Source organism: Symphodus melops, assembly GCF_947650265.1.
Source record: "Symphodus melops genome assembly, chromosome: 8".
Classification (NCBI taxonomy): domain Eukaryota; kingdom Metazoa; phylum Chordata; class Actinopteri; order Labriformes; family Labridae; genus Symphodus; species Symphodus melops.
This window is the reverse complement of record NC_136698.1, coordinates 11,444,828-11,460,592: the sequence shown is the minus strand read 5'-3', so window position 1 is coordinate 11,460,592 and position 15,765 is coordinate 11,444,828. Positions and strand designations below refer to the sequence as shown.

Below are 15,765 nucleotides of genomic sequence, written 5' to 3'. Positions count from 1 at the left end.
CATCACATTACAAAGAGTCCAAAATGACACTGATTTCCATAAACACCTGAGGGCTTACCTTTATCTGCCGCGATCATTAAATAACATTTGCCCTTCGATGCACATCAGGCTGATTTCTCATAATGCAGCCGAATAGTGAAGATCTCATCCAAAGCTGAACACAAACAATGACTAACACCAGGCTAAACCTGAAAATGCTTCTCCTCAGGAAAAAATTTTTCTTCCCATTTGAACACTTGATATTCAATGATAATCAGTGAATCAAATATTACAAATAGAGCAGAAACTGCTTTCACTCATTTGGGAAAAGAGCGCCTCTCATTTTTCAACTTGGGCGCTTGGAGTGGCCGCACAAAATGAGTTAGAACACTCAGAAAGAAGACTCCGGGCGCTGCACTTTTTGTCCAGACGACAGCTTGCTGCTGCTGCTGCAAATGCTCTCTCATTGAAAACAATTGAAAAAGACTCTGATGCTCACAAAATAATAAGCTAGGCGGAGATGGGGCCTTACTCACTCATAGGGCAATATGATAACATACACACTGGCTTGTAGTCTTTAGGTCGAGAGAAATACATTCAAGTTATATAGCAGCAAGTTAATGAGGATCTTGGCTGATTTCAACAAACAGTCTCACACCTGGTACTTCAGTACAAGTTCTATTTCTAAACTTAACCTCAGACGAACATTGCGTTCATATCCTGATTTCTTCTGTGTTGAACTTGCAGGTGCTGTTCCACGATGTTGAGGCTCTCACACACAAGCTGTTCCCCATCGTGGAGGCCATGCAGAAGCACTTCAGCTCCGGATCTGGCGCTTATTACAGCGACGCCATCTTCTTCCTGTCTGTTGCCATGCATCACATCATGCCAGAAAGTAAGGAAAATGTATTTGGCACTAAATCCCCCAACACGGTGATAGTACATTTTTCATGCATACTTTCCTTCTTGCTTTGTTTTTGTAGTTTTGGGGTGGGTTTTGTTCTCTGAGATTTCCAGCACGACACTGGGAATTAATAGAATTTCTTTTGGCAGCACTGTTTGAGGGTGCTGGTTTCGCTCAGTCTGCAGAGCAGAATAGAATGACAGAGGCAAAAGTCCTGAAGTGGCAGGTTCAACTCCCAGCCTCAGCCCTTTGATGCACATCTACCCTACTTTCTCCGCTCCACAGTTCCTGTCCCTAATCAACTGTCTAATCAGTGATGAAGAAATGCCACCAAATGTTAAAAGAAACACTTGTTTGTCCATACTCACTGTTACTCTGTATAACTTAAAGTTAGTCTTGTGTTTGATTTTTCTGCCGACCGTGCTTTTAAATTCACTCAGATGCTCACTTCTCTATTCTGGCACAGCTGGAGCACAGCTGGAGCAGGCAGGTTGGGCAGGTATCTAACAGACACGTGGCAGACTGCAGAGGTCCTGCAGAGTGTGGAAGGAAGGATCTGTTCCGTCACTGCTGCCCACATTAATGCCCCCCCGTGTTGGTGCTGACCCATGGCAGCCATCTCCTCTGCTGTGCACTGTTGTGGTTCACTTCAGTGGGTGAGCAGCATGGGGCGTCTCTCCACAAATGACCCTAAACTTACGTGCTTTTGGAGAATCAACAGTCACCAGAGGCGCACATTAGAAACCTGAAGTGTCTGTGTTGCAGACAGCGGGGCTTCAGTACTTTTTAAGTGATTTAAACTGTAACTCTAGCTGGGTGCACACCAGGTACAATGTGAGCGCTTCAGAGTCTCACGTTTCTCTGCTTTGAAGTTTGCTCGTCAGTGATTCAAGTATAATATTAATGAATCACTTTCATAGGGGTTGACAGATAATAAAAAGGAAAACATTTTTTTAAACAAGACAGTATCTTGTATAGAATTAATTTTTAAGAGCTCTCTGATTGGACGAGAGGCCCTCTATGAGTGACGATATTGGAGAAAAGCAGCGCTGGGACTCCTCACAGCATCTTTCACTCCTCAACCAGAAGCTCTGAATAATTTGAAATGACATTTATAGCTGACACTGTCTTCATGAACCATCTCATCTCAATTCAATTAAAAAAAACTCAATTTGTCCCCGTGGGGCATTTCAAAGGCACACAGAGCCTTAAATGAACGACAGTGCAGCTATATTATGATTGAACCAAAGATAAAGTGTCAAGATGCAAGTACAAAGCGGTCAGGAGTTGAGGAGCTGGACAGCCCTGGGGGACAAAGGTTGCTCTTCTCCTCTGTGTCCTGCAGGCAGGGACATCGAAGCCAGCGTCCTGAGGGGAGCCACTCAAACGTTGGGAAGAGAGCCTGTGAGGGGTCCTGCAGGATCTGACCTGCTAACCTGTCTGCTGCTTGTAGATGGTAGACAGACTCCTTACAGGAAGTCTGATGATCCGGGAGCAAGACTGTGACCATGCTCTGCAGGAGGTTTCTGTTCTGGAGGCTGGTCGAGTGGAACCAGCAGGTTATGGAGAGCATACCTGATAATCACAAAACAGACTCTGACCTCACTGGTTTCAAATACATTTCTTTTGACATGTACTAAGGGTTTATTCTATAAAGTATAGCTGCTCTATGGTTACGATGGACACAAATTGAGTAGCAAGAGTGCAGTAGAATAGAATGTATGGGTTGCTTGGTAACAGTCTAGTTCTGGTCAAATTGAGTTGGGTGATCATTGTGTTGTTGAGTTGTACTATTTACTTGTACTTTCTGCTTGTGTAACTGTTGCTTTAAAAGCAATATCACAGTCCAGGTCAAGGTGCTGTCCTGGATATCAGCACTGCTGTGGTTTTCCTGAAGGCTTGACAACCCCTGTGGTCTCATTTAGCCACTTCTTAGCAACCACCGTTTTAAGTACACATACAAACTTTAAAATTCACAAGTTGGGGTTCTTAGCTAAAATAGTTTATCTTGTCTAACAAAATGTCAACATCTCTTAAGCTTGTTAACCACAGACCTTATATCAGGCATCTAACCTCAAACCCATTCAAAATCCCCATTGACTTTTAGAGTTTGGAACCCATGGGGCTAAAATGCTAACTCACTTCCGGGTTTTAGAACTCATTCTTGTGCCAGTCGAGACTATACAAGCTAACCCATTTTAACATGGGATGGCAGGAAGTTAATTGGGGAACAGGAGGGGAAATGGGAGAACAGGTTGATAAATTAAAGATTGTGTTTGCAGAGAAAACATGTATGTGTAGTTGTTCAGCTGTCCGCTCTTGAAGTTATTTTAACCCCAATTTTTAAGATATTAGCCGGATGAACTTTTTTTTTGAGTATTTGTCTGATGGTGTCTCACACTGTGTCCTTGAAACACTTATTGATCAAGCACATGTCTGTCCTCCAAATGGTCGCACGCTATATTTAGAGATGGCTTTTATCTATAAAGGGCATTATATGTTCGCTTGAGTTGACAGAGAGAGAGAGAGAGAGAGTGGGGCGACATGCTGCTCCAGCCTCCACATGTGACTTTCTTACATCATCCTGCTTTGATTGAACTATTATATGAAACTCTTCACATTCACACACAGCAGACACATATCATCATTAATGGTGAAATAAAAGTGGCATCACAAATAGAAAATAGCATGTGCAAGTGGGAGGGCTGGAAATGGAACATCCTCTAACTTGTGAAGTGGGAGATATTCAGGAGATAATAAAAATCAGCACTTTGGATTTAGACTTCAACCAGCCAAGAAGACTTTTCATATGAATAAGAAATAAAAACTTGTGTTTTTAAACCTGTGGTTTCTAGATTAACAACTTAACTTATCTGTCTATTTTTAACTTACACATTTCATGAAGAGACGCATTCAGGTGGATAACACGCACGCACGCGCACACACACACACACACACACACACGCACACACACTAGTGTTGCGGTACTCAAAAAATACACTGACATGTTCTTTTTTTTTTTTTTGACAAACAGTATTGGTCCATTTAATCTCAGCTTTTTAAAAGCAGCTTATCTTGATTTGAATTTTCTGGAAACTGATTTTCTCTAATAAACTCAGTGTTTGTATATGTAAGTGTTTAGCCAACCTAAATGTTCATAGACAAGTGCAAAAGGAAATATTCAAGTACAAAACAAAGCAAAAATGGGCTGACTGTCAAACTCTGGGCATCTCTGAGCCAAACTGGATCCCACTCATATCTCCAAGAATGACCAAAAAAACACTCTGAGCTTTCTGCTTTTAGTTGCTATAGAGCTTTTATCTCTGACCAGGAAATGTCTAGCGGTAAGTCCACAAATGTGTGAAGACTCTAGTCTGTTGCCAACAAGTTACTAATGCAAACTAGCCGGCTGTCTGCAGATATCAGACTGATGTTCTGTCAACACAAGCAGCACTGATGCATTATTAAGCAGTGCATCTGCTGTAGATGATTGAACCCTCTAGTACTGACTTTCCATACATGCATTCATAGCTCTTTTTTATGCGTGAAGAGTGAAACCCTTTAGAGGTGAGCAGGTTTCTTTTTTTATTCTTGCACATTCGCAGTCTTGTTATTTTGCTTTTGATGCAAAAGTTATAAAAATAAATGCTTTGACAGTTTTTATGACTGGGAAATGTGTTTATAGTTGAGCCTTTCATGTGCAGTATACACCATTCACTACCTAAAACAACAACAGTGCTTCTCACTTGTTGAAAGTGTACAGTATACAACTGTGTGAGAGAACTTCACCAGTTTAAAGTTTGCAGAATACAATGACAGATGTCTGCAAACAAATGACTTAAATGTCACATATTATTGAAAATACATTTTAACATGTTTTTTTTTTTTAGCACTAATGTGTCTCGAGTCTTTTTTACATACCCCCCCAATTATGAGAAAAGTCCATCCACTATCAGTTGCTTGCTCAACTTTTTAGAAAATGTGTGCTCAAACAGGCCGTTTGGAGATTTTCCCTTCTTGACATCACAAAGGGCAGTAACCCCTCCCCCAGGTGGGGGACACTCCCACAGCTAGGTGTTTGTTTCTGCCCCCTGAGCCTGTCTTCTCAAAAACAGGGCGTGGAGGCGGGCGACCTAAGCCTCCATAGCACTGACAGAGAGAGGCGTGGTCAGACACAGCTAATTTGCATTTAAAGCTACAGACACAGAAACAGCCTGTTCTTATCACGGCTGAAATAGAGGGGGTTTATGCTAAAATACAGGATCAGAGTGCATTTATAACTAGAAACTACAGAGTTTGGGGATCTCTGCTACCTATTTAAATTTGTTGAAGAGGAGTATAATATGTGACATTTGAAAGGAAGACTGTTTTAAATCATTTGTTCATGGAGGACAATAAATGAAATTGCAAAATAAAAACCTGCTGTAATAAATAATATGCACTCCTTCCTCGGAAACATTGTTTGTGTGGGTGTGGGTCCCTCGTGAGGTTTCTACATGCTAAGACTTGAGTTTTTCCTACAAGTGCAACCTCTGTTTCCACATCAGGTAGAAGAGGCATTGCTTTTTGTGTGAGCTGCTTTGCCTAGAGTGTAATATAAAGTACCTAGATGTAGCTAAAATGTTGGTTATCACATCCATACTGTACGTTTAAAATAAAGAGCTTCGAGCTCTATCTTTATTCACACATCCTGATGGTGCTTAGTGAATTCCCAAGATGAAACTGCAAAATCATTATTGCTATTAAACAAACTGTCTTTGATGAATGTCGCTTTGGACAAACGTTTCTGCTAGATAGATAGATAGATAGATAGATAGATAGATAGATAGATAGATAGATACTTTATTGATCCCGAGGGAAATTGACGTATTTTGTACGTCCTTGCTTACCTTCACCTTGTGTCTCCAGAGCTGATAACAAAGGGGGAACTCTTTCCCAATCCATCTCTTCTCTATCTCACACAGTGATAGTAGGACCGCTCAATAAGCATCTGTTCTATGTCACAAAAGCAGTGTAGAGTCCTTTGCAAACGTCTGATACTGTTTATTTTGAGAAATGAGGTAGAAAAATATGAAACTCCTGAAATTAACTATAAACTGTCAGAATTAGACGTTTTTTGCTATTGAATTGTAATTATATTTTCATTTAAGCATAAGCATGTAAATTTCTCCATTTGCGAGATGAATTAAGGATTATCTTATTTTATACATCCCTATATATTATGCGCTCTTTGTTTTTTGTTTGTTTACCACAAGCAGCCATACAGAGCAGTTTGGTTGCCACTGGATACACTTCAGACTTTTTGGATGTAAAGTCCCATTATGAGAGTCATCGCAAGTGATCTCCTCCTGAGTGTTTTTCAGACAGTGTTGGTCAAAGTAGAAAACAATAAGCCTTCATACAGGCTGTAAGTGCTCACATCAAGGCGGTCATTAGGACTAAATGACGTTGACCCACTTTCTCCCTGAAAATAATGTGATAACAGTGTGTGCGTGTGTCTGTGTTGTTGTTGTGACGCTGTGGCTCAGTTCAGCTTCAGTCAAACAGTGCTGCCTGATCTGACCGGAGCCTCAGGCGAGTTGTACGGCACAACTAACAACATTACTCCTGCAATAAAATGTGATCGCCTACGCACCTGATCAACATTAAAGTTAACCTCTCTCAATTTCTACTGAAGAATGGATAGTTTGTAATAAGAGGATGACTTGAAATAATTATGACGTCTGCCTTGATCAGTACATTTGATATTAGTATTTATTTTATATGTGTTCTTCATTCGATTGCAATGTCTGAGAATATTTTTACTATGCCGGCAAAAGACAAAGACTGAATCTAGGTGAAAGTCAGTATAAAGTATTGTCTTGTTTTGAAGAGGACAGGTCGAGCTTTCAGTCAGCAGTGACTGAAGGCTATTGAAGATTTTTTATTTGTTTGCAAGAAAAGATAAACATAAGAGAAATATACACTCACATTATTTCTATCTTAGGCTGACCTTTTTTTTCAGGAGCTCCTCTAAAAAGCCTGAAATACTAATACACTCATTACAGATGTTTGCAGACTCTGCTTTGATTAGTTTATTAAATAATTCCCTTTATACTTTCCTGAAATCTTGAAGGGAAATTGAATCATATTTTTACAGACATGAGGACCATAACATGTTGTGATGACACAGCCCGTTCATTCACCTTCACACGACTTTGTGTTGACTCACTCATCCAACATCAAACCCACTACATCACTATGTTGTACCAACTCCAGGCCCTCTTCCTGTTACACTCCCACTAGTAAAGCCCTGTTAGTACAAACACACTGAGCCCACTATTGGTGTCTGCTCTTTCAGGCCTCTCCGTGTTGCCACAGCGCATGAACCCATTGTGATGGAAGCTTCCTTGTTTGGAGAGCACAGAAAACAGGTCACTGCAATGCTGCTGAGTCTTCCTTTTCTGACACTTGTTTCAACAGCCAGCTCAAAATCATTTGCACCAGAATTATGCTATTCATATAGTAACAAGTCCACACTTCAACTGTTTTGAATTTCATTTGGTATTATGGATGCACGGGTTGTGATGTTTCCCACCATTTTATTTCATCTAGGTTGAATATTCTTTTTTTATTTTAAACCTGCAGTTTACTTAATACCTTTAATGAAAAGGTTCAGTATGGTAGATGCATTTATTTAATTGACATAGTTTGAAATGTTTTAAGAGGATTCTAGTGCATTCAGTCTGATCAGCTTGGTTGGTCAACACAAAGCACCACACATCCATTTGTCCTCCTTCAATACCAAACAATAGATTCTAAATTGTTTGCAAGGGAAAACTGATATTTACGGAGCCGGGAACTAAATATTTAATGGATGCAGTGTGGGCTGCCAGTGTGCGATCATGCTCCTTACCACGCTATATCTAATGTTCCATGCTGTTAGGTCAAAAAAAAAAAAAAACAGCAGCTCAGTTAGGGGAGCTGTGCACATGCTGCCTCAAAGACTATGTGAGAGTCACTTTACTCTGCATGATTAACTATAAACAAGTGGCTGATAAATGTGCTATTAGCATACACAAACAGTAAAATGTGTATCTCTCTTCATGGTAGTTTTACATTAGTAATAGCAGGTTTAAGAATAAAAGGCTGCCTAATCTCAAAAAGGCTTTGTGGAACCTGAAACGGAACTTAATTCATGACATTATATTTGAACCCTCCTCTTTTAAAGCTTTCACGACCATTTGCACCAATGCAGATACTTCTGTCAAATCAACCATTTGCCAACAATATTTTTCCTCTCTCTTCTCTTTCACAGTGTGTTTAACCCTGACAAGTGTTTTCATCAATCCAGTAACCACATTGTTCCCCTGACACACCATGCAGGAGTATTTCCCATCCTTTCATAACCATAGAAACCAGCAAAACATGGGAAGTTGGAACAATGAACAGATGAGGATCTGAATATCCTGGATACCTTTGTTACTATATCATCCAGAAACAAGATCAACCACTAATCCTTTTTGCTTTGTATCGAACATGCACTGTTTCGCAGGCATTGAATAGTACATGTACATTTTTTCCTCAATTCATGCACTTGTTTTTGTATGTCATTGGAACACTGAATAAGTAAAAAAAAAAAAAAAAAAGTCAGGAACAACTTGACTGAGCAACCATTCGAGATTTCAAAGACTCTTTTCAGTGTCCCTTATTTCCTCGAGCCGTCTATTCCTGGAATGACTCTGAGATGTGATCAGGCAGACAGTCACTGGATGATGTGCTGGGTCAGAGAAATTCAACCTACATGCACAGTTTTACTCAGAAGTACATTTCCTGTGATCATTCTATAAATAGAGGAACACATTTATCCACACTTGGATTCTTTCTCTTTGTTTAACAGTGTCCTTCTTTTAGAAACCTGCGCCACTTAAAAAAAAATCGAAGGATCTTTGAGCCTGATTGGTGTGTTGCGTTCTTCCCTCAGGTCTGACGCGGATTCTCCAGCTGGACTTGGACCTGAAGTACAGGACCAACATCCGGGACCTTTTCCAAGAATTTGACCGTTTTCCTGCCGAAGCGGTGATAGGCATTACCAGAGAGATGCAGCCAGTCTACAGGTAGGCACTTCAGTCTGACATTTAGATCACTTTATAGCTTACTATAAATGTAACTCATGCAGAGTTTTAAAATTGATTACTCGTCAAAGTGACAAAATGATTCTGGCTAAGGTTGAATCAAGGTCCATGAGCTGTAAAAAGATTGAAAAAAAAGAAACAATTCTTTGCCTCTTTTGTTACTTTGTGACAAATGTGACAGAGATTCTGTAGACACAGTTCAGTCAAAAAGTTTCATTGAAAATGATTAAACATTTAATTCTTTTCTCTTTCACTTTCTCTTTTTTGTCTTTAGACAGATAGTTTGGATTTTATTAATCAATTGACTGAACTAAGCTTGTCTCCTTTTCGACTCACATTGCATGTTGCGCAGACAAAAATGTTTTGCGTCGAAACTTTTTGGACCTTTCATTACTTTGATGTAATGTAATTATATTATGTAAAGACTGATGTAATGCGCAACATTTTGAATCTCTCCGTGTTGTGTGACCCCAGACGGATTGGAGCTTCTCAGGCCTCATTTACACTTTCACAGTTACTTTCTCTCAGTGTGTAAGTGAGAAAGAACATAAGCAGTCTCTCATGCAAGAATTTCAGCAGTGATAACAGCCTGTAGTTACACAACTACGAACAAGAATTAAAACTTTGTTATGCAACATGTACAAGAAGACAATAGTGGCCCGGTTTGTCAGTTTTCAGTGATGCAATAATGCAGCTGAAAATCTTGGTGGTGACAACGAGGAAAATAAATGGTTTGATGGATTTTGGGTTAGCCTAAACGCTGTGGATCAGATCCTCACGGGCTGACTTTGAAAGCTTTATTGTTCTTAGGTGCAGGGAATTGCGTTTTAATTTTTCAAAAGCAAAATACGTAGATGGTCCTTGGGGGAAAAATTGGTTTGCTTAGTGTAAGGAGCGTGTTTTTATTTGTATAGTGCGAGGTTTCACAGCTGTTGGGCTCAAATCATCTTACTGTGCTTCAGCTGTTCATCAACACAGGGATTCATGATAGCAGCTACAGGGTCAAAGTTGCAATATTTTGTTCAATAGCACGCTATTTAAAGTCCCTCCTGTCAGATAAATAATTGAAGATCCGGCAGAATCTAAGCAGGGAGATATTGCTTGTCAGAAAATGTTTTCCTCTCTTCTTGTTATTCAGATCTGTCTCCTGTCTATTTGTCAGACCCGTCAGCAGGAAATAAACAAACAGCTCGTCAGAGCCGGCGAACAAAGTGACAGGTTCCATGAGAAAAAAAATAATAATAATTTTTAACTGGTTTTATTTCACTGGAAACTTGACTGTCATGAAGTCAACTTATTGAACCAACATGGTTTCAGCACCTGTTGAGAATAAATCTCTCCCTCTCTTTTCTCATCCTGTTTTAATCCATAGGAGTATTCACATTAAAAGGATGTGTGTGAAAGAGTTAACGTCAACACAAGTATTGAAAGTTAGAGTTAAAACCTCACACCGAAACAACATCATGAACTAAGAATTAAAATCAATTCTACAAATATTGTTAAAAGACACAAGAAAAAGTCTGATTTACTTACTGCTGCTAAGTTAAACATGTGCGTCTGTACGCAGACTCAGCTCTTTTCTATCAGTCCTTAAAAGTGTTAGGAAGTTATGTCAGTAAGAAAAGATAAACCTTGCACACAGTCTGTCCCAATAACCTCTGCTATCAGCCAGGTTTTCTGTCTCATATTTGTTTTTGATCTGAAGCGTGTGATTAAGATCATGAACATACAGACAAACCACTCAATAAAAACAGCAGCTGGTATTCCTCTAAATCCAAATGTCTTATTCATTACTGGCAAGAAATGGTGTGTGTGCACTTGTGTGTTTGTGCGTGTGCGTGTGTGTGTGTGTTCATGTTCATAAACAGGGGACCTCATCTGATTTTTCCGTCTCTTTCCAAGATAGTAAGACAAACATGCCTGCTACGTTTAGTCTACTCAACTGTTTTCCACTCAGCGACAGCATCAAAACAGGACGTCACTCTGTGTGTGTGTGTGTGTGTGTGTGTGTGTGTGTGTGTGTGTGTGTGTGTGTGTGTGTGTGTGTGTGTGTGTGTGTGTGTGTGTGTGTGTGTGTGTGTGTGTGTGTGTGTGTGTGTGTGTGTGTGTGTGTGTGTGTGTGTGTGTGTGTGTGTGTGTGTGTGTGTGTGTGTGTGTGCGCGCGCGCGCGCAGGATAGTGAGACTAAGTGAGGCAAGGTCAGGTGAAAGGGTTTTATGCAGCAGCTGCTTACTGAGATAAACATACAGCCAGGTGGTTTCCTCTGGGCATATTAATAAGAGCTTATTGATAGATGTGTTTGAATGTCTTCATATTTTCCAATTTAAACTCCTAGGCAGAGTCAACTTTTCATGTTTTTTATGTGATTGTGTGTCTTCATCATTTGTATTTGTTCATCATTTTTATCAACTTAAACACGTCTGCCAATAGTAAAAAAAAAAAAAAAAAGCAAAGACGTGTTTATTTATAAAACAGGAAAACATGTAGAAGAAAAAAAACTGTGTACAGGTACAGAGTGTTTTCCTTTTTCACAACACAGACTTTCATGAATTAAACGTTTTAACTGTCAATTATACAGGTTCCTGTTTGTAATGGACAAATGAAGTTATCCTCTCTATTAGGATTTTTTCATCAACACATGTAAAGCCAGACTCTCCTGTGAACGCCTTTCTGGAGTAAGAATTTTATAGCAGCTACCAGCAGTCCATTCATCAAGTTTTCATCTGTTCTCCACCATTCTCAAGTTTATATTCAAGCTAGGAGGCCTTACGTTCACAGTTTAAGGTCTTATCAGGCTTTATATATTAAACAATGCAGAATTATACTGCAAAGTAGGGATGAGCAATGTGCGTGTTTATTTATTGAGCTCATGTGTGTACACAAGGCCAGAGAAAGATATACATCTTTCACTGTGTCACTGTGCCTTTTCATTAGAGAAGCTTGTAACTGAATATGAGCGGTTTTAAGTTTCAGTTTTTCCTGCAGAGGTTTGTTAAGGTGGTGGCTAATATACAAAGTTTACTGATATGACTCTGTCATGATAAGAGCATCCCAGCAGCTTGAAAAGTGGGGACTTTTATTGTGACAATGTAGCAGAAATAGAATGCGAATGTCATTTTAGCTTTAATGGTGCGGCAGTCAGAGATTTTCAACTACACCATCTGCACTGTGAGTCAGAACCACAGCTCGCTTCCTGTATCCCTGTAGGATTTAATACACATGACATAAATTGAAACGTACATTTAAGCAGTTATACACCTGTCATAACGGAGATGCAGATCCCTTCCAGCACAAAGTCTATATCAAAGCCCCAGACAGAGAGAAAGAGACGCACTGCAGACGAGCACACCCACTTATCTGGATGTTATTTGCTGAAACTTGGAGAGGGGAGAAAACAACTTTGTCTGAATGCCGTTGCACATTCTAGTTTGATTTATAAACTCTCGTACCCGCTCTAATATGAGGAGGTAAAGGCCCTTTGATCGGTGAGCCGCTGGCTCTGCTCTGAGTGTCAGAGGGAAACGAGCAGAAATCTTAAGAGAATCAATATGAGCTGTTGTCTGTCACTAATCACTATTTTATGCTGTTTTTATTTTCAAACTACTGTGGCTGGTAGGTTATGCAATCAGTGTTGTCTCGTGTGTGCACTACAACCAAACATGTTTAAACCGGGGATGGAGTTATGGCAAAAATCCATGTCTTGACAAAACGTAATACCGGTTAACAGCACACACCTACTGCATATATGGCAGAAAATAGTAGGTGAATTTTTATGTATTGTTACAAACCACTGAAATAAATGGGTAGCCTTAGCTATGATGTGTGAGTAGCAGTAGACAATTTACAGACTAGTCACTCTTGATCAATTGTATGTAGGAATAGATGTTGGTTTTAACAGTTAACATAATAAACATTACCATTAACTATTTTGGGCTGGATTCATTTTTTTTTTTAACAAGTGTTAAGTACAAGATTTGACCCAGAAGCCGCAGTACCAGGGGCAGCAGGTATTTAAAGGTTTGGATTTGGGGTCCAAAAAGCTGGATCATAAAATCCTTTTCAGAGCAGATTTGTTGGATACCATCATGATCTAAAAGCTTTGGGGGAAAGGTACGTTGTCATTGAACAGGTAGTATTTGTTTATATATGTGAGACAAAAGGCTTATTTTTATGACTGTATATATTAGTGATGTCAGGTTTTGGAAGTAGAGCTTGTTTCCTGCCCGGGCTCCAGTTGGCACCAGCATCTCCAAACAAATCTCTATCTCTTCCCCGCCATTCGACTGGTTCAATGGGTAACCCAGCCTGGGAACCCCCTGCTACTGTAGTTCCTGTGGGCCTGGATAGACTCATTTCAAACACTACAGGATGCTTTGCCTTTCAGTGCCAACATCAGGAGATCATATCCTGTAAGCCTTTTGAGTGTTGAAGATGATTAGGAGATCTTTTGATGGTTCAATTTAAGAGCTAGGGGAAGCAAATTCGGAGACCTTTCATTTTTTTATTTTTTTTATTTTTATGAATGAAATTCTAAAAAGGGTTGATAGATTTACATCACACTAAAGACTCTCAATGATTTACTCTCCATCTTGTCTCGTTTATGGTTTCTGAATTATTTAGGAACAACAAGGCGATGCTCATGGAGGTTGTGACTGAACTGTTGTGTCCTGTTGTGTTTTGGACCAACTTCTGAACACAATCCAATACAAAGTGAATTACAGTCAACTGACTGCAAGGTGCAGGTCAAAGGCCTCTCGCGTTGTCTTTGTTGCAAAACTGAATTAGCTGTGAAACTGTTCAAATAATGTTATAGGAATTCTGGGATAAGGAAGGACAAAAGGGAGACTCATGAGAGACTCTCTGAGGACACAAGAAATAAGCTGGGCAACATTTTTGCCTCTTGTTTGCAAACATTTGAATTAAACCTATTCAGTTAGGAGTACTTAAATTGTTACCAAGATTGTTCTGGATGAAAAAAAGATCATTCAGTCATGGCTGCTGGACTGCACCCCAAAACACACAGGCACGGTCATAGTGTCAGTTTACTTCATGTTTCCTTGAAGATAATCCTGCCACAGTGAATATGTGAGAACTACATTTGCTAGTAGCCTGCTAGCTGCTCTCTCTCTCTCTGTGCTAATGGACAGAGTATTATGCAGGTTAACGTGTCCTCCCACCTTCTACATTCAGAGCACATCCTGCCACTGAAAGTTATTTATTAGGAAGAAAAAAAAACTCAATGTCTTTTCCCCTGCAGCTGTGTGTAATGCTTTTAAGCCCAAGAGACGAGACCCACTCACATAAGTGTCACAAACACTCACACAGTAGACATTAAATAAGTGGCTCTGCCTTTGCTACGTGTATCCAGTCTTCTTTGTATGATACATCCCACATATTCCCACCTTTTTTACGCTTAGATGAAATCAACTTTTGAATATGAAACATGGATTTCTTTCAAGACCACTCACCTGTTATGTCATCATTTGACTCAGTAACAATCATTTTGGACTATAAAGTGTCGTCATGATTTTCCAAGTTCATAAAGAGTCCTTTAAGGCTTAATTAAACCTTCAGTTTTCTTTTTTTAAATAAATGTTTTCATATTTAATATTATTTTATTTATCCAATTAATTCCAACAAAGTGTGTTCTTCTTTGATAAACCTCTTTCACATAGCCAGACTTCACTGTGTTAAGAAGCACCAGATAGTTCATTTGTGTTCCCCAGGACAAGACACCTGTTTGTCAGTGAGAGAGTTCCCACAGACTTCAGAGAGCAGGCGGTTTTCTTTTTCTAAACATCATGGTGGAGGACACATTGAAATTTTGTAGCACAGACTGTCCCTCTGTCACCTGCTAATGCTTCATTCTTTCACCAGCGAGAGGAAGGAAAACACTTAGAAGGGTGGCAGTCTCGGCAGGAGAGGTGTAGTGGTCTGAGCTAAGACTTTAAGTCTGGTTTTAAGAAAGCCGGTACTTCATGGGAACAAAACTGCGGTCACTGTGACAGAGAAAGGATTCTCACGTTCTGTACCCGCTCTTCAAAATCTCACATTTTGAAAGCAGAAGTCACGTTTATGGAGTACTGAAGCAAGGCTGATCGGATTCACTGTGCCCTTGAATGTTTAAATGTTTTATTTTAGAAAATCCAAGAAGTCTATGATTTTGTTATATATACATATGTATGTAGATATACATACATGCTGTACATACACACACACACACCGCTAAGGACAAAAAAAGTTATATTGAAAACTGAGAAAAAGCAGACTGCTCTGTCCAGAAGAACAAAATCTGCCTGCCAGCACATTGAGCAGATTTCATCTCATTTGTTTACCTTGCTACACATAAGCTAATGTAGGAAAGCGTCCATTCCTCAATGTAAATGTAGCAAATGATTATTTAAATGCAGTAAATAATCAGTCTCCAGTGGAGAACCAACAATAACTTCAGCACGCTTTGGTTTGTTAACTGCTCCTATCTGTTCTTTCTTGTTGTTTTATGACTGTAATGAAGATAAATAATGCAAATTTATAAAAATAAAAAAAAATAAAAAAAGTGAGTAACATAACAATATTAAACGATGGCAAACGCCTCTTTACTGGCTCACTATTCCATCTGAGATGGTTAATAAGCAGCTTGCTTGCTGTAAATCGTATATTTTTGCCATAAACAGCAACATGTTGCTCTTAGTACTTTCCAGTGTCTAAACAGTCGAAGGGAAATGTCTGTGTACATGTTCCCTCACTGGAAGTACTCACCACATACGTG

At 39.5% G+C, this 15,765-nt stretch overlaps 1 protein-coding gene across 5 annotated transcripts in view; it reads left to right on the top strand.

Annotated features, from left to right (window-relative positions):
* Positions 1-15,765, top strand: part of xxylt1 (xyloside xylosyltransferase 1) — a 53,083-nt gene that overhangs the window by 9,593 nt on the left and 27,725 nt on the right. For all 5 annotated transcript variants that reach the window (XM_079350972.1, XM_079350970.1, XM_079350969.1 and 2 more), the window contains exons 3-4: positions 727-874; positions 8,847-8,979. In XM_079350972.1, coding sequence (XP_079207098.1) covers positions 727-874; positions 8,847-8,979 — 281 coding nt within the window. The remainder of the gene's footprint in view (positions 1-726; positions 875-8,846; positions 8,980-15,765) is intronic.